At 40.7% G+C, this 22,419-nt stretch overlaps 1 protein-coding gene across 1 annotated transcript; it reads left to right on the forward strand.

Moving 5' to 3' along the window:
• The first annotated feature begins 269 nt into the window (after positions 1 to 269).
• Positions 270 to 20,732, forward strand: psmb2 (proteasome 20S subunit beta 2). The gene is made up of 6 exons (XM_042338483.1): positions 270 to 479; positions 3,294 to 3,416; positions 7,154 to 7,224; positions 17,115 to 17,277; positions 19,612 to 19,661; positions 20,537 to 20,732. Exons 1-6 carry the CDS (start codon positions 389 to 391, stop codon positions 20,636 to 20,638), a joined length of 600 nt encoding a protein of 199 aa, XP_042194417.1. The 5' UTR covers positions 270 to 388; the 3' UTR covers positions 20,639 to 20,732.
• The last annotated feature ends 1,687 nt before the right edge of the window (positions 20,733 to 22,419 follow it).

A 22,419-nucleotide genomic window follows, 5' to 3' on the forward strand; every position in this document is an offset into this window, starting at 1 on the left:
GGGGATGGGGGGGGTAGGAGAGTGGCCAATTTTAGTTAGGTTAAAAAAAACATATTTTCAAAAGGAGAGAGAAGAGAGGAAAAAAAAAAAAAAAAAAAGTTTTTGCAAGTTGAAACCAAATGAAACTTGGCTTTAAAATCAAAAATCTTGGCCACCCGCCCAAAACCGCCCCAAAACCGCCCGATCGGGCGTGAAAACCCGCCCCGCCCCCTCACCCCGCCCACCGACGTTGGCCGGAGCGCGCTCGAAGCTGATCGTCGCGCGCGGCGATGACGTAGAAGCGGCGCGACGCGAGCGAGCGAGTGCGGGAAGGCCGGGGGGTGAGTCGGCGCGAATTCGGTGTCGCCGGTCAGTCAGTCAGTCAGTCTCCCGCCCGCCCGCCCGCAAAATGGAGTACCTGATAGGCATTCAGGGCCGTGACTTCGTCCTCCTGGCCTCCGACATGGTGGCCGCGAGCAGCATCATCGCCATGAAGCACGGTAAGCCGCCCGCCCCCCCCTCACACACACACACACACACACCAGGCCTCAGGCCTAGCGCGCCCGGGGCCTTCTCTCTCTCTCCCCCCCCCCCCCCCCCCCCCCGGATGACCCGCCTGAAGGACGGCGGGTTTCTGTACACCCGGCAGCTACAATCCCCCCTCCCCTCCCCCACCCACACCGGGCAGCCATTCAGCCTCTGGCCTACAGGAGTCGATGGATGTCTGGGCTGTGGGGGGGAGGGAAATGTTGCTGTGTGTGTGTCGGTCTGACACAGGCCCTCGATACACACACACACACACACACACAGACTCACACACCCCCAACACACACACAGACTCACACACCCCCAACACACACACAGACTCACACACCCCCAACACACACACAGACTCACACACCCACACACACACAGACTCACACACCCCAACACACACACAGACTCACACACCCCCCACACACACACAGACTCACACACCCCCACACACATACAGACACACACACCACACACAGACTCACACACCCCCCCACACACAGACTCACACACCCCCACACACACAGACTCACACCCACACACACACAGACTCACACACCCCAACACACACACAGACTCACACACCCCCAACACACACACAGACTCACACACCCCCAACACACACACAGACTCACACACCCCCAACACACACACAGACTCACACACCCCCAACACACACACACACTCACACACCCCAACACACAGACAGACTCACACACCCCCAACACACACACAGACTCACACACCCCCAACACACACACAGACTCACACACCCCCAACACACAGACAGACATGCATCCCACACACCAACATCCCCCCCTCGCACACACACACACAGACACGTACACAGACCACCCACACCAGACACCCACCCCCCCCACACACAGACACACAAACAGACACAGCCACACACATACAATTACACCCGACCCCCCCTCCCCCCATACACAGAACCCTCTCACACACAGACATACGCACACACACCCCAAGCAAAAGAACACAAGTAATAGAAACAGAAGAAGTCAGTGGGAACACTCAGCAGATTCAGGCAGCATCTATGGAGAGAGGAAAGTGGGTTAGCGTTTCAGGTCGATGACCTTTCAGTCGAACATAAGGGTTTGCAAGACCAAAGAAGACCCAAACTCTATCCACTTCGCCTTCCGCCATCCTGGCAGTCACGTTGCACATGTCATGGCCCAAACTATCTACAGTATCACGAGAATATGCGCGTGCTAAATACACAGTCACTACACGTAACAGGGTATTCTGTGAAGCACTTTGAGACATCTTGAAGACGTGATGAGGTGAAATCAAATGCAAGGATTATAACTGTTATTACTTATTATTACTATTCACCAGTAGATGCCACATGTTTGTAGTTGTGTTTTTTTCAGCAGCTACAGATCAGCAATCATATTGATCTCGTGCACAGGCACAGCATCACCTTGACATGACATAAAGTGACTGACAGAAAGAACACCATTAGCTTATCGCCATCATCATTCTCCTCAGTGGCTGCTTCCCTGTATCCTAGTAGGTTTGTGTGCGGAGTGTGATCCTCATCAGAAATAAGTAGGCTTTAGAGGCTTTATAATGCATTCTGTGCAATGCATATTTATATACAACAGGTGCAGCACCATCGCTGCTGCGGCACAGTGTGAGTGAGAGAGCAGTGGAAATAATGCCTTAGTTTTAATATACTACAAATTGCCTCCTACGAAGTTCTCACAGCTCTTGAATTGCATTAATATTGTGGCAGCAAGCTGCATCCTATATACCATCAAATGTGGCGACACATAGATCAAAACACTGCCTACAGGCTATAATTCCGACATAATTTAAAAGACACCAGACTTTAAATTTGATTCAAATTTCAATTGCTGCACAGCAAAGAGTCCTGTTAAGCACTCCGAGATGCTACCCCATGTGAAGGGTGCAAAATAAATGCAAGTTGTTGTTGTTAAGTTCTCTAGAGTTCCTTTGCCATGAAATTAATAAGTTAGTCCAAACAAAGTTGCAAGCTATTATAGTTAAACTGTATTTCTGTTTAAATATATAGCAACAGAAGTGGTATTGATGTACCTAATCTGTGAAGATTTTGATCAACACAAGATCGCCAGCATTTGAACTACCAATTATATTCTATGGAATTCCATTACATCTGTTTCACTGCATTGAATCATAAAAGTGAATGCAAGTAGGGATTATGATCCTGTGTATAGTAAAATATGACAAAAGGTGAAGATCTTGTACCAATATGGATTAAAATATGAGAAAATAGGTAACTGGGGCTTGGAATAGGTTTAGAAACTACACTTGAATCAGGATTCTATTGATATGAATGTACATTGGAATTTGAAGTGTATTTGTACGTCATAACTTCACTAACTATATATAAAAATGTTGCACCTTGGCTACTGTAGGGTTTGTCACAATCTGTAAAGTATTTGGGTAGAAAAAATGGACATAAGTGAGTGAAGCAAATTATTCACCTCAATCAGCATAGGTACATTAGGACTGAATCTTAGAATTTTCTTGTCCGAAATCAATGTCCCAATGGAAAATATCCAGCTGGTTCATTACATTTTCAATGTGCTCCGTCAGGCCTAGTCTCAGCTCACACCATTATTCAGCAAATTGAAAGTGAAAGTATTGATGAAGAATTAGCTTCGAGGGTCAAAGGAACAAAATGGTGCTTAAAAATACATTATTATCAAAGCTATTTAACTCATTCTGTATCTAGGATTGTAGCTTTTAACTCCCCATTTCCTTTTGTTTAGATTACGATAAAATGTTTAAATTGAGCGAGAAGATCCTGTTGCTGTGTGTGGGAGAGGCTGGAGACACTGTGCAGTTTGCAGAGTACATTCAGAAAAATGTACAGCTCTACAAAATGAGGAATGGTAGGTCATCAACATATTCTACTCCATTTGGTCCTGTTAATGCTGCTGTTTGATTTTCAAAGCACTGGTTCCTGAAATCCTAAAATCACAAGTTAAATATTGTTAACTTAATTTTGACATAAAATACTGCAGGTGTTAACTTAATTTTACCTGTCAGAATAACATTCCTTGTAAATATGTTTTCTAAAAAAAAACATTTCAGCCAAACGGGGGAAGCAGCAAATTTGTCCAATTTGTCATATATATCAGTATTATTAAGGCTTGCTGCAATTACTGAATTTCTTCTTTTTTTGGAATTTGAAGTGAATTGATGCGACAGTACTTCTTGCTTGTTGTGATTATCTTGGAATTATCAGAAACTGACTGTTTCCTTCCTGCATTTAAATCGACGTGGAATTTGATTGTACTTCATATATAAAAGTCAACGTAACATATTGTTTAAAAGGTGCTGAAATTAGACATTTGTTCCTCTGGTTACCAAGTGAAGCATTTTCTATAATCCAGATTTCCATTAGAATGGATTTTATTGTAGTTTGAGTTTGTTATCATTTTGTTGAAAATACAGCAATATTTGATACCAATACAGGAACTATCCTGGTTCTATTACCTTTGTGAATGCATCCATTTTCCAGTGTTAATTGTATGATAGGTGTTGTAGTAGAGAGAGTATCATTGATTTGGATGTAAAGAGTTATAGAGGTCAGGAACCTTCCCGATATGATTATGATGGAGATTTACAATATCTAATAATGCAGTAAATTTTGAATCCATTTGTCTCTGATCTTATTCTCTACCCCAATTCCCTTTCCTCCACACAAATAATCTGATACTACTATATGTTGCTGGTCTGTCAGTCTTCAATTCAAAGTTTGAAATATATATAGAAAACCTTGCTCACTGTTGAGGAATGTTATGCGTAATATAACTCTTCTTCAATTATTCATTACAGTACAGTGACTGACAACTGGGAGATTGAGTTTCGTCTAACTAAAACTCAAACTGTATTCATACCGTAAAATCCCTTCTGTACACAAGGATTAAATTAGCGCAGTGCCAACCAATTAGTTTGGAAATTGAATATTCTTTGTACTGAATATTGAAACAATCTAATATTCAGATAAATTACAGGATTGGAATTTATTGCATAGCAATTTGAGATTCACTTTACCCCAGTAAAAGAATGTGATTCAAATTAGTTTCCCGAGAGGCTTACTAGTACAGTGCGCCAATTTTCAAGCAACCCAGTGTTGCTGTGTCATTGACTGGCCTGATATGGATTCTTTCCTTCAGTTGCCAACACAGTTCTCGAGTTCATGATCACAGCTATGTACTGAAGGTAGGTGAGAGGGAGGGTGTTTGCACTGTTGCAAAATGAAAGTGGGAAGAAATACTGAGATTTATTGCTCTTTTTCATTACATTTGAGAGATAATGATAGGGCCTCTTAATTATACATCTTTCTTGTATTTCAGCTACAATAAATAATTCATCTTGACTCTACAATTCTTAGATGTAATATTTTATTACTTTGAGTTCATCTTGATATGCAAACTGATGTTCCCAGTCCATCAAAAGTTTGCAGTCCTGACTGACACATTTTGTCATAGCGGATATAATTTAATTGTGTTGTAGTTTGTTCCACTGTGCATTATCATAAAGGAATTTTGACACTAATTCCATCAAATTCTGTTACCATCACAGTCATTTCTTCTCATTTACATGTATTTATATGTTATGTGACAGTCTTTGCTGCCATGGGGGATTGTTAGCTTTGCTAATGTTTAGGTCGGTTTTGTTAGTCTATTTTCTAGCCACAAGCAGCAGTTTGCTGGCAAGATTTGTAAACTCATGCAGGCTTGCCAAGCCTCACTCATTCATTTTGGGCAACACTAACTCATTGAAAGTGAACTCGTTGCTGTATAGATTTAAACAGGTTTGTCATCTCTCGCTCGTCAAAAGTCCCTTCTGGTGTTTATACTGAGGTTGGCAGCTGTGTCCCTGTGTTGATATCCTGGTTGAAGAAACTGCAGCCTCCTTAAGCAAGTGGCTTAAGAGAGGGTACGAAATATTCTTTGGAATTATTGCTGTACAAATTCTTGCAGTTGAAGACAGGTGAAATGATGATCAATGAGGTGTCCTTAAAATGTGGATATGAAATTAATCTGGATATGAAACTGAAAAGCGATTGCACAATATATTGTTACATTGCACCATAATAGACCACTGTTTTGCCTATTTATTTTTTTCTTTCCACATTCTGTTTTATGGGATCAGCATTGGCTAATCCTTTAGGATGTGATCTATTCACTTCCTCATCTGGGAAGTGCTCCATAGCGAAAGGAGGTTGACATTGATTCTTTTCCCAAAACAGTGAACGTTACACATGTGTTGTTCCAAATCAGACAAAGGCAGTTATCTGTTTGTCCTACATACAGCTGAAATTGCAATTGATCCTTTTGCCTATTCTACTGTTGTCCCTTTATTCCTGTTACTACGTACTTTGAGTTAGCAATGCTGCTGTTCTGTAACCGTTACAGTTAAATCAATATCTGTCCAAATCCATTTCACTCATCCTGGGTGGGTGGAGAGGAAGCTATTTTAAACAGTCAATTCACTTTACAGTATATTCTGTGAAACACTTTGAAACGTCTCAAAGACATGGTAAGGAGTTATATCAAATGCAACGATTATTATATCTAAATTTCACTATTGAATTACACGCAAACTGATGCATTTCATTCAGCGAACATCAACAGGTGTTTAAAAAAAAANCTAACCAAAGGAAACTAGCACAATCTTAATGTCAAGAGGAATCTAGGCTAATGTTGTCCAAGTTACGTTTTGTTGAAACAAATACAGATTGTGTCACCAAAAGGGATTGAAGTTCATTGTTATGATGATCCAAGTTGGCATTTTCCATGTAGTTTTATTCCTGATCACAAATCTCGTCTCTTAGAATTAATGTAATCTAGTTTGCCTCATCAAGAGTTCATTGATGAAATAAAATCTGAAATACCGTCATTCACATAAGATGCACATTTTAAGGGGATTATCAGTTGTTATTGTGTCCTTTCCATGAATTTCATGCAGCCTGAATTCTCCCCCCACCAAAAAAATACCTTATTCTAAAGATTTTCTCTTTCAGTTTTGGAAATTTTCAAGCAAACAACTGAATTCTTGGGCAATGGAACAGCATTTTTTAAAACAAGTGTTTTACTGTATTTAGTAATCTGCTTTGTGAAGTCGTGACTTACAGTATTGTGCTTGTCAAATGATTTACCGCCGTTGACCACAAATATGAGGCTCCATATTCCCTCGTGGTACAAACTAACAGATACACCACTATTTGATCTTAGAGAATGCTTCAATTTGAGGGTTGTCCCAAGGAAAACCATGAGTAGGATTACAGTCAGAAGTCGGGAGAAGTTTACAATTTACTCACCTAATCATTAATTTTCAAACTATTTCAGTTTCCGTGAGATACTATTTGCAATAGAGCTTAGTTTTGACCATTAACTGTAATTAACAGGCATAAAATAATGTTTGAAGATATTGCTCACTTTGTTAAAATCTTATTAGATCACATTCAATTTTCAAACTGTTCCAAACATAATTACATTGCAAATAAAAATCTCAGACATTGGAAGTGTAGTTTGTGTTTCTTTTAATCCCATTTGCAGATGAACTAGTGACAGTGGAAGCAACTCAGAAGCAATTCATCTTTGTTTCGTCTTCACAGGTTATGAGCTGAGTCCTGCAGCAGCTGCCAACTTCACTCGCAAAAATCTGGCAGAATATCTTCGGAGTCGGGTAAGGCATAGATAGGCGTCGACTTTTTGTTTTTTATACCTTTCTTGAAGCACCCGGTACTGTATCGTTACAATACAATTTACATCAGGGCAACATAGCAAAGTGCGTTCGGACATTGAATTAGAGTTGACAATGTTTCTAACCTCCTTTTCCTTGCAATTCTATTCAACATGCAGAAAGTGCAGAGACTTGGAAGTTGGTTATTTTCTAGCGCAGGAAGTTGGGTATGTAGACAATTGAGCTGGGCTCAAAGTAAATCTACTCTTGCTGTGGTAGTTAGTATCCCATTCAGGATTTTCCAACTTTGACACTTAAATATAGACTCAGAGAAATTCAGAAAACTACCCCCTGAAAGATCACAAGACAAATAATATTAAGAAATTCATCACAGAGAGAGAGAGACAGAAATTTGATGTGTGCCCCCAACTACAAAACTTTAGAGTTCAAACATTCACAATGTGGATTCACTGTTGCTTCCCCAGAGGGGGGCTGACTTTTGATGTCAGCTGGTTTGTCAGTGAGGTGAGGGAATATAGACATGAAGAGAGTCCCACTCCAGCACAATGCCTTGGGAATTGACCAAGGTGTACTGCTGATGTGCCTGGAGATGCTGTCAAGTTGGATCATCCCACTTTTCCAACTGAAGATTGAGGAGGAAGGAAGGAGTGATATCGCCTGGTAAAACAAATTTCTGAACCTTATCTATTTTGAACTTATCCAAAACTAGTAAAGTAGCCTGCTCACTCATGCATGACTGACACAGGGCTATTGTCATGTTGGTTTAAAAGCCTCTAAAAGAGAAACCAGATTGATCTAATAGCTATTTTTATTCCAAGATCAATTATTTCCTTTCCAAAAGCCAAACACAGTGTACTCATCGAGATCATAGCTGATCATAAAAAAATCTCTGTGGGTTCAGTGCTGACATTCGTGTGTTTTCTTCAGTCCCAAGGCTATTGGTGTAATACTTGGGCAAAGTATAAAAGGTACAGTTACCGAGTTAAGTTACTATTTTGATCTCAAAGCATTTTAATTTGGCTAATGAAATAGAAATAAAACTATTGTGCCAAAGCTTTAACATTTGCAGGTTTGGAAACTGAATGAAATCTTTACTTTGAAATTCATAATACTACTAATAATAATAATCCTTGCATTTGATATAGCGCTTTTCACGCCTTCTAGACTTCTCAAAGCACTTCACAGAATATACTGTAAAGTGAATTGATTGTATTTTGTAGGCGAAATAGGTCTTTGTGCTACAAGGACGCTGCATTAGTTACCTTACTGCAGCGTTTGGCGCTCCCCAAGGTCTCACCATCTGAGGAGCAAAATATTTTAACCTTCCTGAAAAAACTCCACTCTCCCTGCTGTGTGGTCCGTCTGAAACAGGCAGCCCGTCGGGCAAGTCCAGGCTTGGGCAAGCTACTCGCAGCACAACCACAGGGAGGCTAACTGTACCCGGTGATCTACACTAACCATAAACGTCTTCAATTACCCTGTTACTGATATTATTTTAATCACTTGTAACAAGTCACAATTTTCTGCCTTGGTGAGGGAGCGCAGTGCAGCATTCACCTGTGCCATATGTTCCTAATCATACGACCGGTGTCAGACACCTAACAGCTAGTCTCATCAGCCACGCCCCCCCTCCCCGTTGCACTCTGCACAGAAGGGTGGGCAAAACATCCCAATTAAATTATCCATAATTGATGATGTTGTATTGGCACTGAACCTTGCCCTCCCTTGACACTGTTAACGTTTTTTAGTTAGCCAGCTGTTTAATGCTCCCCGGTGGATTGGAGCTGTGATCTCGATGGAAGAATGTGTTTAGAGTGAGCTCAAGGATGGAGCGCCACTTATTTCCCAGAGCTGCAGTTGCTGCCTGCCCTGGCTTCCAGCCAATAGAGCCAGCTGCCATTACTAACTTGACCCCCCCCATCATATAATTTATGCTGTTTAACAAGGTCTTAACATTTCAAAAAAATTTTAGCCATGTTTTTCACACAGTACTTGTGACTAAAACTATTATTTTATAGGACACAATTCATGTTTTCATGCTGTTCAATCCTCAACTGCCAAGTTTTTTTTAATAAGTTATATGAACGTTTATTTAGGGGGAGGGAATTTCACTTGGATCAATTTGCTCAATGTATTTTAGAGCATCCAAAATTGTCCTAATTTTGAAATGGGTGTTTCTATAGTTCTTAAAAGAACTTCCGGAAAACCCAGCATCATAATGAAGGCTGCATTTGAGAATTTGCCATGTTATGGATGTTCTTAAGTGGACCTGAATAGATTAGGTGGAATTTCTCCTTTTTTATTGTATATATATATACATACACATATATATACATACACACATATATATATAATATAGAGTGTTTTTGTCCTTAATATTTTCTGCCAATTCTCGGAGAATAAGAAATTAGGGGGGGGGGGAATCAGCATTCCTTAACTTTTTTTGTAAAAGAATATTTGAATCATTGTTGTAACAGTTTGTGAAATATTTCATTTTTATTAATGTGTCTGAGCAGCATCCTATTCCTAGCTAAACGTGTATTCAGCGTCGCGAACAGTAACGTGATGACATTGTGCTAAACAAGTCCCAGCTCGTTCGGATTATATCTCTCAGCCGACACATATGTCAATCTCCAGCTAATAGACTAGAGACTAAAAACACATGTCACTGTTTCGTTATGTTGCATTGGTGACACCAATAAGAGATTTGCCAAATCTGCTAATTTCTGGAAATCAAACTGGATCTGAAGTCTCCTTTTCCTTGCTAGTTGAATCCGGGCATTGTTGGTGGTATTGAACCATTTTAAATAGAATTTAAAAGGAGGCAACAGTGGTATAATTTGAGTCTTATACCAAGCTGTTGCATCACAACAACAACTTGAACTTATATAGCACCCTCCATGCAAGGTAGCGTCTTAGAGAGCTTAACAGTGACAGAACTTGGCGGCGTATTAAGTGATTAAGCATCACTTAATATGCACTTCTCCATTGAACATTGTACATTGTAATTAATGAACATTGTACAATGTACATTGGAATTAATCTGGCCGACGTAGCTGACAAAGCAATCGAGGATGCTACTCTACATGAGGAGCATTATGTAAATGTGAGTTGTTGTTGTTCTGTACAAACGGAACCAAAATATTTCTTGAATTTTAGACCTGAGCAATCATGTGTTGCTGTCTCATTAATGCAGTTAATAATTTATAGGTTTTCCATAAAGTTGTACAGAACCTACATTCAAATGGAATAGGTAATTCAAGAGCTCCAAATTAACCTTGGTCTGTTTGAGTCAGGCTATTGGCCACAGGTTTGTGTGCATGTGGGTGTGTGTGGGCTGAGCTCACAGAGCAGTGGATGTAATCAGGAGTTGTTGCATGTGGCCATTACACTTATGTATGTACACTCATTTCTCAACTTGGCTTTTTAATGAACTGCCTGCAACCGGTGAGTGCATTTTCATTTAAAAATGTTCCCGTCAACAAGGAGCTTGTCTCAAGAGTTTCCAGCCATGTAGCCATGTAACAGGTGTTGCTGTTATCTGGACAAATGGTGATGCTCATCTCTGCATTTCAGTTAGAGATGCAAGTACAGTTATAGATAGCATTGCGGCCCCTAAGATTGAGCCTACCTAAAAGGATATTAGAGGAAGTAAGACAGCAAGCTGGATTCAAAGACTTTTGTACCTACCCAGAATATTTAATATCTGATGACTCCTTTAAGCAATGTGTTAGAATGATTTTATAGAAGATCAAACGGTGGCACTGTTAATTAGATTTTTCCCCTACATCTTGCCAAAGGAAGACCGGTCAAATTCCGTAACCCATGGTTTTGAATCTGGATTTTTTTTAAGAAGAGAATGGAGGTGCAATGGTGTGAAAAGAATAGAGGAATTAAGACCTATCTCAAGAGGTTGGTTACATGCTTTAAATGTGCCATTTGCCCCCAAAAAGCATCGGTTGGTTGAAACATGCTTTATATTTGGTGTGAAAAGTTCAATATAACCAGCATTAGTTAACACCTGTAAAATACCACCCTTTGTAATTTCATGTTTCTGTGAAAAAGTGGCCTTCAGTTTGTTTTCATTATTCATCAAGATACTGCATATGTATTGTAGCTGAATGGAATGATATAAAGGACCATGAATGATGACCTGATAAATATTTCACAAAAGGCACTTAGCACACTTACAGAAGTAGTTATTATGTCAGTCATTCATTTGATTTATCCAGTGTCTATAAATGTTATTTAAACCAACTTTTTTTCAATATTCATAGAGGCTATTATGAATGGCAAAGGCACATTAACACTCTCTTTTGTATCAAGTGAGGCGTCTCTTAAACATCCTGAGGTAATTGTTTTACCATCTTGAAAATCCTCCAAAGTGGGATTAAGTGTTAAATTCACAAGACAGTCTCAAACCCATGCAAAAATCCGTTCAGAATTCAAGATCCTCATCCTCACCTACAAGGCCATTCACTGCCTCGCTCCCTCCTACCTCTCCGACCTACTATCCCCCTGCTTACCTGCCCGTACCCTCCGTTCCTCTGGCTCCGGTCTGCTCCACATCCCCCGCCCCAACCGCCCTACCATCCGTGGCCGGGCCTTCAGCCTCTCAGCCCCGAGGCTCTGGAACTCTATCCCCCGGTGCCTTCACTGCTTCCTCCCTTTCCTCCTTCAAGGCCGGTCTCAAGACCTTTCTCTTTGACCGGCCTTCAGCTCTCTACCCCCTCCTCGCTCCCTCCCTTCCCTCCCCTCACCATTTGCCCCCTCCTCGCTCCCTCCCTTCCCTCCCCTCACCCTGACCATTTGCCCCTTGCTCGGGTCCTGACCCAACTGTACAGCGGCTTGGGACATCCTCCCAACAATCTTGTTGTTGAGTCATCGCGAAAAAAAAAGATGGATTTTATTTTAAATTTACCTTGGTCACTGTACAGGAGCCAGCTCAGCTCCAAGCAGATCCCGTTTACTGCATCCTCATTTATCCTCTCTGCTACCCCCCCCCACTGAGGATACTTACATTTCCAGCTCCTTGAACCTTTGCCTTGGCCTAAGATCTGGAGGTCACACAATATGTTGGATAAAATGTTTGTGTCCTCCCAAAGATTAAAGCTTCAAAGAAGTACAGTAGTCATTAAATGTTTACTATTTCCTGTTCATCCTCCTTTTTCAACATCCTGTAGTCCCTTAGGGTTTAAACTTGTTTCCTTCGCTACCTTCGTTCTATTGTGATATCGGGCGGAGTGCTACAAACCTGTATTTGCGCTTATACTTACAGTTATATTATCTCCCTGGACAGCTGTACAGACGTAGAGAGCATTCCTTTCTTTTGAGTACCTGGCAGTAATTTGAATATGTAAATGTGTCTGTATTCAGTTGTGCAGCTAAAAAAAAATTTCACTGCTAGAGTGCCTGACTTCTTAATTACCGCTACCAGCAATCGGAGGGGGGAGAGAGGAGTTGGAGGGAATGAAGACTTAAGTAGTGAAGTAGTTGCAGTCCCTGCAGCTTAATATTTATGTCATGTGGAAATGGGAGAAAATCTCCACTTCCCAAACCACATGTGGTGTGTATAACCTGCTGTACATGGTGTAAATTAAAGAGAACATTGCAATTTATCTGAGGAAATTCTGTTTTTTTTTGCTAAACAAAGAACAGTGAATGTTGAATATTTACAGGACCTCTTCGGAGAATGCACACGAAACCTGGAATATATTTAAAGCTATGTTACATTTTAAGCAGAGTATATTTAAAAGAAATACAACAGATGTATTTTCAAAGCAACCAGCAGTCTCGGCTTGTCTGCTCAATTACAAAGCTTTACATTTGTGAAAAAATACTGAGATTCAGGGATGTAACTTTAAAGCATTGCCGATGGATTTTGCTTAATGAAGACAGGCTGATAAATGGATTTACTTCCATTTCCAGCTTTATTTTCTAATTAAAATTCCCAACTGTCTGTTCCAAATCTAACTGAAAGCCCTGTAGTACAATACATTTGCAAAATAAAATAGGTAACCCTTTAAGGGTTAATTTTTTTCACTGAATAATGTTGCATGGTAATAAAATTCTCATTTATTAGCTTGCATTTTGTCCCATAGAAAACACTGCAGAAATTAATGATTTTCATTTACAAGAGAATAGTGTAAAATGTCGGGATAATGAGCCGCCTGTAATCCATTCCAAGTAGTGAATCATTAAATATAACCGTTTTAATTAAAAGCTGGTGGAAGAATGTTTAACAGGAAGAGCTATCACACCACACGAGACAGTGTGATTATCTTCTATGTATGTATTCATTCAACGTGCTTACAGTAGTTAGCGTAGGATTCCCCCCAAAATTAATAACTTAGTAATAAACGTCCAGGATGTGTGTTTTTTTTAAAGCCTTTTAAAGCTGCAAACATAAAAGATTCAACAGTCCAGTGTCAGCAGAGTTGGAGTTGTTCCAAAGAAGCAGACAGACACCATTTTGGTTATCAACGATGGTTACTGGGGTGTTCAAACATTCTACTTGAGGACCGAGCTACTTCTTTGTCTCTTATGTCCATAGCCTTGTAGACCAATGGACTTAAGGAGAATGCCTGTCCCCTCCCTTCATAACATTATACAGTTGTTGCCAGGATTGTCAGTCCTCTACACCAAGTTATCTACAGGAGGGTTAAGGTTGTTCCGGCAATAATGGTTGCACTCTAACAATCTGAATTGATCTGAGAAGTCTCTTTAAGACCAAATGTCATGTCATTGCTTCTGTGCAACTCTCTACGAGACCATGTCTCTGCCTGGAACTCTCCCTTATACACAAGTATGTCATGCTTGCTCTACTTTCTATTTAGACTGTGACTGGCTTGTTGGTACCCCCCAAAATAATACATACGCTCCCAATAGTCACCATGAGATCCTTTCTGACTCTCTGTTGGTTAAAATTGGTTATGAATATTGTATCTCTTAAAACAATACCACAGAGATTAGACTGTTGGGAGCTTGCGCATGTTTGCCACAACCCTGATAGGGGACATCACCTGTGCCTCTTGTGTGCATTCATAAGGGTTTAAGCACTGCTGCCTTGAAGTTAATTGTTTAGGCAGACACTCCACCAAATTGTTGCATTTGTTTCCAGAGGGACCTGCTATTTTCTACTGAAGGTGGAGCTTTCTGAAATCTCCCTGGAGGAGGCTTCGTTTCTACTTTATAATATGTGATTAGTACATAACAACAACTTGCATTTATAGAGCTCCCTTCACACGTGGTAGCATCTCGGAGCACTGAACAATGGCATAGATTGTCATCGAGCCGGGGGCAAATGAGAGGTAACCATCCTTCACAGGCACAGTCAAAGAGGAAAGTCTTCAGGTGCGATCTGAAGACGAACAGAGAAGGCTGGAGCAAGGTAGAGGGATTGAGACACCAACCCTCTCCCTCATCTGTCTTCAAGTCCTGCCTCGAAACCTACCTCTTTGACCATGCATATTGTCATCTCCTCTTCGACATCAAGAAGCGCTCTGACATGTTATCCTACAAGAAGATTGTTATATAAGTGCAAGTTGTTGTTCTTGCTAAGAACTTTGCATAAGTTCCCTCATGTATACGCGGCCATCAATTCTGGTTTAAGTCGTGCCAATTGTGTGTCTTTTTTTTGCCAGAGGAAAGAATTGTAGAGCTATTTTTAGAATTAAGGGAGGGGCGGGTACCTTCTGAGCTTGATCAGGCTTACTTCCTCCATATTGCTCGGCCAAGGAATGGTAATAGCTGCTTCCTTAGAGATGCCTGTGATTGAACCATCTTGTCTTGGCAATCAAGAAGAATCATGAACTGTGTTTTGGCTGAAAGATCAGAAGTAACAGCTGGAGCAGGTTACCAGGAAACCTGGTAGAGGCCTGGACACTCAACTCACTTAAGAATTGCCTAATACCATAATGGGAAGAAGATAGATCTGGATCTTTGGAAGAATAAGATAAATGAAGAGCTCATGTCAGAATTGACAGACCGTTAAACTAGTTACAAAATGCACACGATGATCATTTGCCAACAAAACATGTAGTCAGTATCTATTCCAGTACATCCTATAAAACACTTGTTGAGACATCCTTCCAACCTGAAAGCTACTTTAACAAACGCAAGGATCATTATGATTACTTTATATTCACAGTATAAACCAGAAGGAAAGTAGCTACTCATTCATGCTTGGCATCTCAGTAGTAGAAGTAGGGCCAGTACGTCGCGCTTTTTGTCAGTCCACTTTAGTTCAGAAAGTAAAATTACACCTTTTAAAAGTTATGTTGTAAATTTTTAATTTTTACCTCTGGCCCTAAACTTGCACCTTTTGATGTTGTTGTATTTACTTTCTTTGTTTTACCCCCGCCCTTTCCAAAGTAAAGCCTTACTGTATTAGGCTTCGTACCAATTAAAACCCCTTCAAGGGCTTCGCTGCGTGCTAGGTAGGTTACTAGATTAATAGGTGAGCGTTGTTTATGGATATCTTTTGTAACCTTGAACGCTTGCACTGCCGTGATTGGTCAGACGGGCAGGAAGTCGGTCTGTAAAACTCTTACTTGTCGGTATTTTATTTTGCTCAAGTCGTGCCGTCTGCCGGTGCAAGTTTCTAAAGATTTAATTATGGCTGCTGGGGGTTGGAAGGGGTCCAATATGAGATTAACGCTCCCCCTCCCCAGCTCGGTGGGATACTTCCTCACTCTCTGCCCGAACTGTGAGTTTGTTTCACCAGATGTCGCTGAGAAACTCATCAGTAAACTGCCTCCCTCCGTTCACGTTTGTTTTTTTAAATTTCTTTATTAAATTCCGTTTCACTGGAGCATCTGGGTAATTTCACACAGTTTGCTTCCGAAGTTTTAATAACTATTGGTGTTTCGTTTTCTTTAATCATGGATAACAAACCCCCTGCATTTGTCGACGAGAATTGATAATGAAAAACAGTGTTATTGCATTGGGAGCCTTCGGTTTTGAAGTTTTATTCAAAGCTATGTATACTGTAATTAACCTGAACTTGTTAAAAAATTACCCTGTCCTATAAAGCTAATGTATCTGTAATCCAATGAGTTTTAAAATCTGTCAGCAGTACAACGTGCATTTTGTTGCAAAGTTATTTGTGACTATTTTCTTTTTTATTTATTTTCCACAACTCCGGATTTCTCCCTTTCCTGCCTTGCTGGGTTGCCTTTCCACAGGGGGAAATAATAAAGAAGTCCTATAATACTGTAACTTGCCCTAGTCATCATTTTTATATGGGCGAGCGTTAGTAAGCTATGTGCAACGATTGGCGGGAGAGAAGATGTCATATCTAAGCTTTATCTTGTCCTCATCTGACCTACAAATAGGTAGGTGCACTTTCCAGCAAGCGACACTGGATAGTAACTGGGAGCAGTAAACTTGGCTAATTTCCCCCCACCATCAGGGTCATTTGAGAATAATTGTAAGCCCCTTCGATCACCGCGGCTAAATTCAACACAGACAAGGGATTGAACCCAAGACTTTATGATTCTGTCTGACTTTTTTAGCACTTAGCATTTACCTTAACAACTGAGCTTTTGGTAGGGGATGTAGAAAGTTGTGTGCACATTTTAACCTGGTGATTTCTTACATTTTGCAGCATTTTCCCAGCCTGTTTTCTGGATGCACAGATACCATTTTTGCTAATATCCAGCAAATCAAAACTGGCCTAATTTCAATAATCAACGCCCAACGGTTATTTTAAGAATGATGTGAAGTTGAGAATTATTGTCAAACAAGTGTTGATTTAGAAATCGGGGCTTATATTGATGATTATCAACAAAGTGCTGCTCATTAAAGCTGTGAGCTTGTTCTGACTGCTGGTGATTACTCTTCTCATAAATGCCGCACCTTGTGTTTTACAGACACCCTACCATGTGAACATGATTTTAGCTGGTTACGATGAGCATGATGGGCCTGCGTTATACTACATGGACTACTTAGCAGCTCTGGCCAAAGCTCCCTTTGCCGCTCATGGATATGGCGCCTTTCTCACGCTCAGTATCCTAGACCAACATTATAAGCCAGGTAGGTTATGGGTAGGGTTACAGCAGAGTGCTGAACTACCTGAGGTTTGTCTCTCTTTATTCCACCAAACATTTAAATTTGCCTCCAAAAGAGAAACTAACTATGGTGGGACTCCACCTGTTCCAGGCTCCATAACCCTCTCTACAAGTAACTATTGGCTGCCACTCTTCATCCCCACTCTTTAGCTGTGCTGCCCACATCTCTGTTTTTCATTTTTTCTTCCGATTTTCCCCCCCCCCACTCCTCCCCCCAACCACCGTTATTTCATTTCCCTCCCTTTTTGAATTTTGAAGTTTTATTTTACTTCAATGTAACGTTAAATGTAAGTACAGTACCCTTCCTCCATACTCTTCCACGATCTAAATTAATTCCCCCACCCCCCCGGAAAAAAAATCCACACACATCAAAATTAACCTCATTGTGCAATCTTGATGGCACAAAATTTGCAGCCACGTTTCCATCTGTAACATCCGTCTCTTTCCTAATTAATCTTGCGTTGCAAAGTTCTTCATTGACCACCAGTGTGCCTACAGTTCTCAGATAGACCCTGAAAATACTGGCTCTATTCACTATTGTGTGTTCTTTTTAAACTTGAGGATCAGTCAAATGACCTGACTTGACGAAATTTGTTATGTTTTTTTAGGGAAGCCGTTAAATTGATAAAAATTAACTGGGAGGACTGTCCAAAGAAGCAAACTGCAAATCAATAGGACTTTGACTGTTTGTGTGTGAGAAGGCCACTGTTTCCTTTGCAGAAGGCAGTGTGCGTTTACTAAAGCCAGCTGCATACAGCTAGCAAAATGGTGTATCTATAGACCAAACAATTTTAAGAACAAAATTCAAATTGGTATTGCATTACAGACTGAAACAGATTCTTTGGCTGAATTATTTTTAGTAAGTGGTTTTTTTTTGTTGTATTAAGTGAATAGTTTCCCTTGGAAGTTAATTTAAATGCCATTTAAGTAAAGTTGCCTAACAGGAAATTGCATTTAAAACTTTTTTGGGGGGGACAAATTGGTAAAGCATTACTGCCAGAATTAAGCGGAGAGGGAGGTTGAATGTGCCTTTTATGGACTGTATTGTGTGCACCCAAACCTTTTATCCCAGGAACCTCTTGACTGTGACATAACGTACAAATTCTCCGGAAATTATGTTTTGTCTTAAAACCTTTTAAATATTTCATAAATTCCCAAACACTTTGCCAATGTTGGCATTCAGTGACACGTTGCCAACCTAGAATGTTCATGAGACATAATCGCTTCATTCTGAATTCCTCTACCTTAACCGGCTGACTTGCTTTCAGTTTTGAGAATCCAGGGATAGTGCAGCCAGTTAAGAAGCAAGTTGCAAAAAACACTGCCAACCCTCAGAGCTGTTAGATCAACACTGACACACTTACCGCTGTTGTTATTTCCCTTATGTAGTGACATCAAGCGGTGTGATCAACTGGAAATAATGTAGGTAGAAACTGGAGCCATTTGTTAATACGAAAAGTGCCATTTCAGGACAGGATACAGGAGGTATCATACTTCTGGTTAGCACGTCACCATGCTATAAGCAAGCCCGCATTTTATTCACAGGAGGTATAACAGGGGTCGCACGTACAGTTTTCTTACTCTATATTTTTTTAAAACAAACATTCGTAGCACGAAAATGTACAGAAAATTCTAGTTTGAGCACTAGGGATTCTCTGGAAATGCACCAGAGTTTTCATATTACACTGTTTTGAGTCGCAGGCAATTTATTTTTGTTAGATAATTGAAAAATACTACTGCAGTCTTTGAAGAGTTTTAAAAAAAACCTGAGTTTGTTATTCAAAGCGTGCTCTGAATAGACTCATTGGTTTCCCTGATTTCATTGGAATTGACTGTGTCCCCGGATCCTAATGGCTGAGGGAAGAGAACCAGGTCTGCGCTCTTAGAAGTAAAAAGCACGTGTCGCTTTCATTGGTGAATCTAATGCTCAGCAGGAGGCTAGTGAAAGAAGGGCACTAACTGCAGCCGGCATCTGCAGATGGAGCTCATTTTCACACCACTTGTAATAAATTGAATCTAAGAGGTGCCTGTCCTTTTCCTGAGTTTGAACCAGGAAAAAGGGGTGGATTCTGATGCGCTTCGATTTCCAGAAACTAATTGATTTGTTCCAGCTTGCGGTTTGAGTGCTCTTACTCTTGTGTGTGTGTGTTTTTTTTAAAAAAAACTGCTTTACATATGGACTGCGTTCAGCTGCGAGTCAGATGACTTCTGTTTTCGAGTCTGGACTTTATTTAATTTTGAAAAAATTTGTTTTTATTTGAGAAAATTTTTCAAAGATTGAAACAATGTGTGTTTGCAGATCTCACACGCGAAGAATCCTTGGAGCTCTTGAAGAAGTGCTTGAAAGAGGTGAGCCTCAAACCCGGGCTGAACAGAGTCGTTGCAAGAAAGTGGATTTGTACAAAAAGGGCGGGCAGCGTTCATTTTCTGGGGGATTTAAAAACCTCCTGCTTTGTGCTGACTTATTTTCACCCGTGACAGTAACTGCTGAGGAAAAGGAAAGTCATTAAACTGTTCCTTGTTAATGTTTCTCCTGGAGCAGCCAGCAGGAGGGGTGTTTAGAAGCAAAGCAGTTCGGGCAGCGCATTTTGTTTTTTGTTAAACACAGCAGTGCTTGGCTGCCGTGGAGTTATGGAATTTGTCTACTCCAGATCAGCTTCCCTCGAAAACAAAAACAAAAAGGTTGCAGATCTCTTACTCTTTTGGTTCCGGCGCTATTCGTATGTGGCCTTCACCTGACCCAAAATTCTACCTCTCTGGGGGTATAGCACAAGTTTGGGAGAGCTGCTCTTAACCGTTGGTGGGGGCGGGAGGGTGGAAGAATAGCGCCTTGCTTCCTGTTAGAGTGCTATTTCCCTTTTGAGGCACAGCTAAGGTCAGTAGTCTTGCTGTCTTGCTTGCGGATTCATATTTTAATGTTTAAAATACCTTAATTGTTGACTGCAAGTCGTTTTCGGGGTTACGCTGCACCCCAGTTGGAATGCGCTACAGTATTAGCACTGTATTAGGCGGAGCACACAGAAGGTGACATCAGAAGTGGGACTTCAGGAACCTGACGAGCCTTTGTTTATCACTGGGCTGCCCGGCTCACTTCCTGGGTCACTATCGCGGCTTCATTGTATAGGATGTTATGCTCCCCCCCCCCCACCCCGTTAACACTGTATAACGAGGTCCCAACGTATTTGGATTCATTGGTAAACAAGTGCCATGTTTTGTACTTCCAGATCCAGAAACGGTTCATCTTGAATCTCCCCTCATTCACTGTCCGGATCATTGATAAAGAAGGCATTCATGATATGGAGCAGATTTCTGTGGCTGACATATAATCACTTCGCACACAGTTTTTTTTTGTTTTTTTTTACTTGCTGAAATTGATTAGCGTGTGTATCCAAGCTCAATAAAACCCCACTCTCAACACCAGATCCTTTTTTGTGACTAAAAACGCACTTGTACAAACTCGCGTTCATACCAGCAAAGATATACACATTGCATTTTGGAGGAGAATCTTTTTTAAAGAAAAAAATATTTCACAGATCAGACACCCTTGCCAACTGGCAACAGTTACGTGAACCTGTTGATAGCCCAAGTACTGTATCTAAGAAATTAGCTGCTTGTTCGGTGTTCTTTTTGACAAGGTGTCGTCTCGGCACTTCACAGCAGATTTTTCACACTATTAGTTGTTCGAGAGAGGTGCGGGCTTTGTGAATTTAAGACGATTGAAATGTGGCACAGGTTATTTCTGCTTATTTGCATCCATAACCCCGCTGATACACCTTGTGTATCATCTGCTTCTGGTCAAATTCTAGCTGCCGATTTAACGATTTGCTTTGTGTGATCGCAGCACCACATGACAAACATTATATGCATTAATCTGTTGCTTGAGTAAATCTGAATGCATGTTTCTGATAGCGATTGAGTGATGTAGTTGTCTTTGTAGCTATCCTTGGTTTCGGCAATAACCTTAATATAGTCTCTCTACATAGTGAGTGGATACATATTGTTAGGTCAGGGTATTAAGGGATACGGGGCAAGGGCAGGTAATTGGACTTGAGATACAGATCAGACCTGATCTTATAGAATGGCAGAACAGGCTCGAGGGCCTGAATGGCCTCCTCCTCTTTTTATATTAGGCAGCAAGGGATTAATGACATTAAACAAGTAATGGAAACCACCTAACTTAACTCCCGATGAGTAATATGGGTGTGTGATGGATCATGTCAGTTTCATTAATAATAAGTGGTTTTATTCCAAGGCTACTCCCAGGATGATTTCAAGGTGTCAAGTTTTTATTAAGGAGTGTTTCGGATTTTATTTTGAGTTTTTTTTTAAGTTAACGCAGGATAGTCAGGATTACTGCCATCACTACTACATTTTGGGCTTAGTGATTTACTTACCTCTACACAGATCAGTTGACTTGAATCTGACCATGGTGCTAAAAATCCTCGGTATCGTTGCTTCCTTTTGTGTTCAGTTGTGTTGTGAGACGGGATGAACAACTTACATGTGTATATCTCCCTCCACCTTTCGATTAAATGGTTTAACAGTGACATAATGGATGGCGCAGGGCAAGATTATGCCCTTTGTCCCCAATACACACCATTGACATTGATCTCACCCCTTAAACTGAGACGACGAGAGACAATTTCTGGATTAAAGATGCTTTGTTTCAGCTAATAGGAAATTTAGTTTTTACAATTATCTCTGAACTGATCTATAATTTCTGCCCCAGTTCTAAAACGTTACACTATTTTACTCATTGCTTCTCTGGAGAAACTGAGCAGGGTTTTTTGTTCTGGCAGATTTTGAGTTGAGTACACCTTGTCGCAAAAACAGTCACTACTGTAGCACAGGGCTGCGCTCTGTTGTCGAATTAACAACACCGTTAGGGAAGGGGAATTTTACGGTCTCAAAATTAATTTAACAATGATACGCGCTCAGTTTCACATACACTACTTGCGTTGTCTGTCTTTGAAACCTTAGACAAGTTTCCTTACTCCACACGCCTTTGTTTACCTAGAAGTAAGAACCAATTTAGTTGTTAGTCAGTTGGCGGATCGCTTTCCGGGAGTAATATCTCTTCAAAAAAAAAATTGATTGCTCAATCCAT

Source organism: Callorhinchus milii, unplaced genomic scaffold, assembly GCF_018977255.1.
Source record: "Callorhinchus milii isolate IMCB2004 unplaced genomic scaffold, IMCB_Cmil_1.0 Scaffold10, whole genome shotgun sequence".
Classification (NCBI taxonomy): Eukaryota; Metazoa; Chordata; class Chondrichthyes; order Chimaeriformes; family Callorhinchidae; genus Callorhinchus; species Callorhinchus milii.

Coding starts and splice junctions, on each gene's coding strand:
- psmb2 (XM_042338483.1), top strand. CDS start 389: ATGGAGTACCTGATAGGCATTCAGGGCCGTGACTTCGTCCTCCTGGCC. Junction 480..3,293: donor CATCATCGCCATGAAGCACG/GTAAGCCGCCCG, acceptor CCTTTTGTTTAG/ATTACGATAAAATGTTTAAA. Junction 19,662..20,536: donor TGAAGAAGTGCTTGAAAGAG/GTGAGCCTCAAA, acceptor TTGTACTTCCAG/ATCCAGAAACGGTTCATCTT.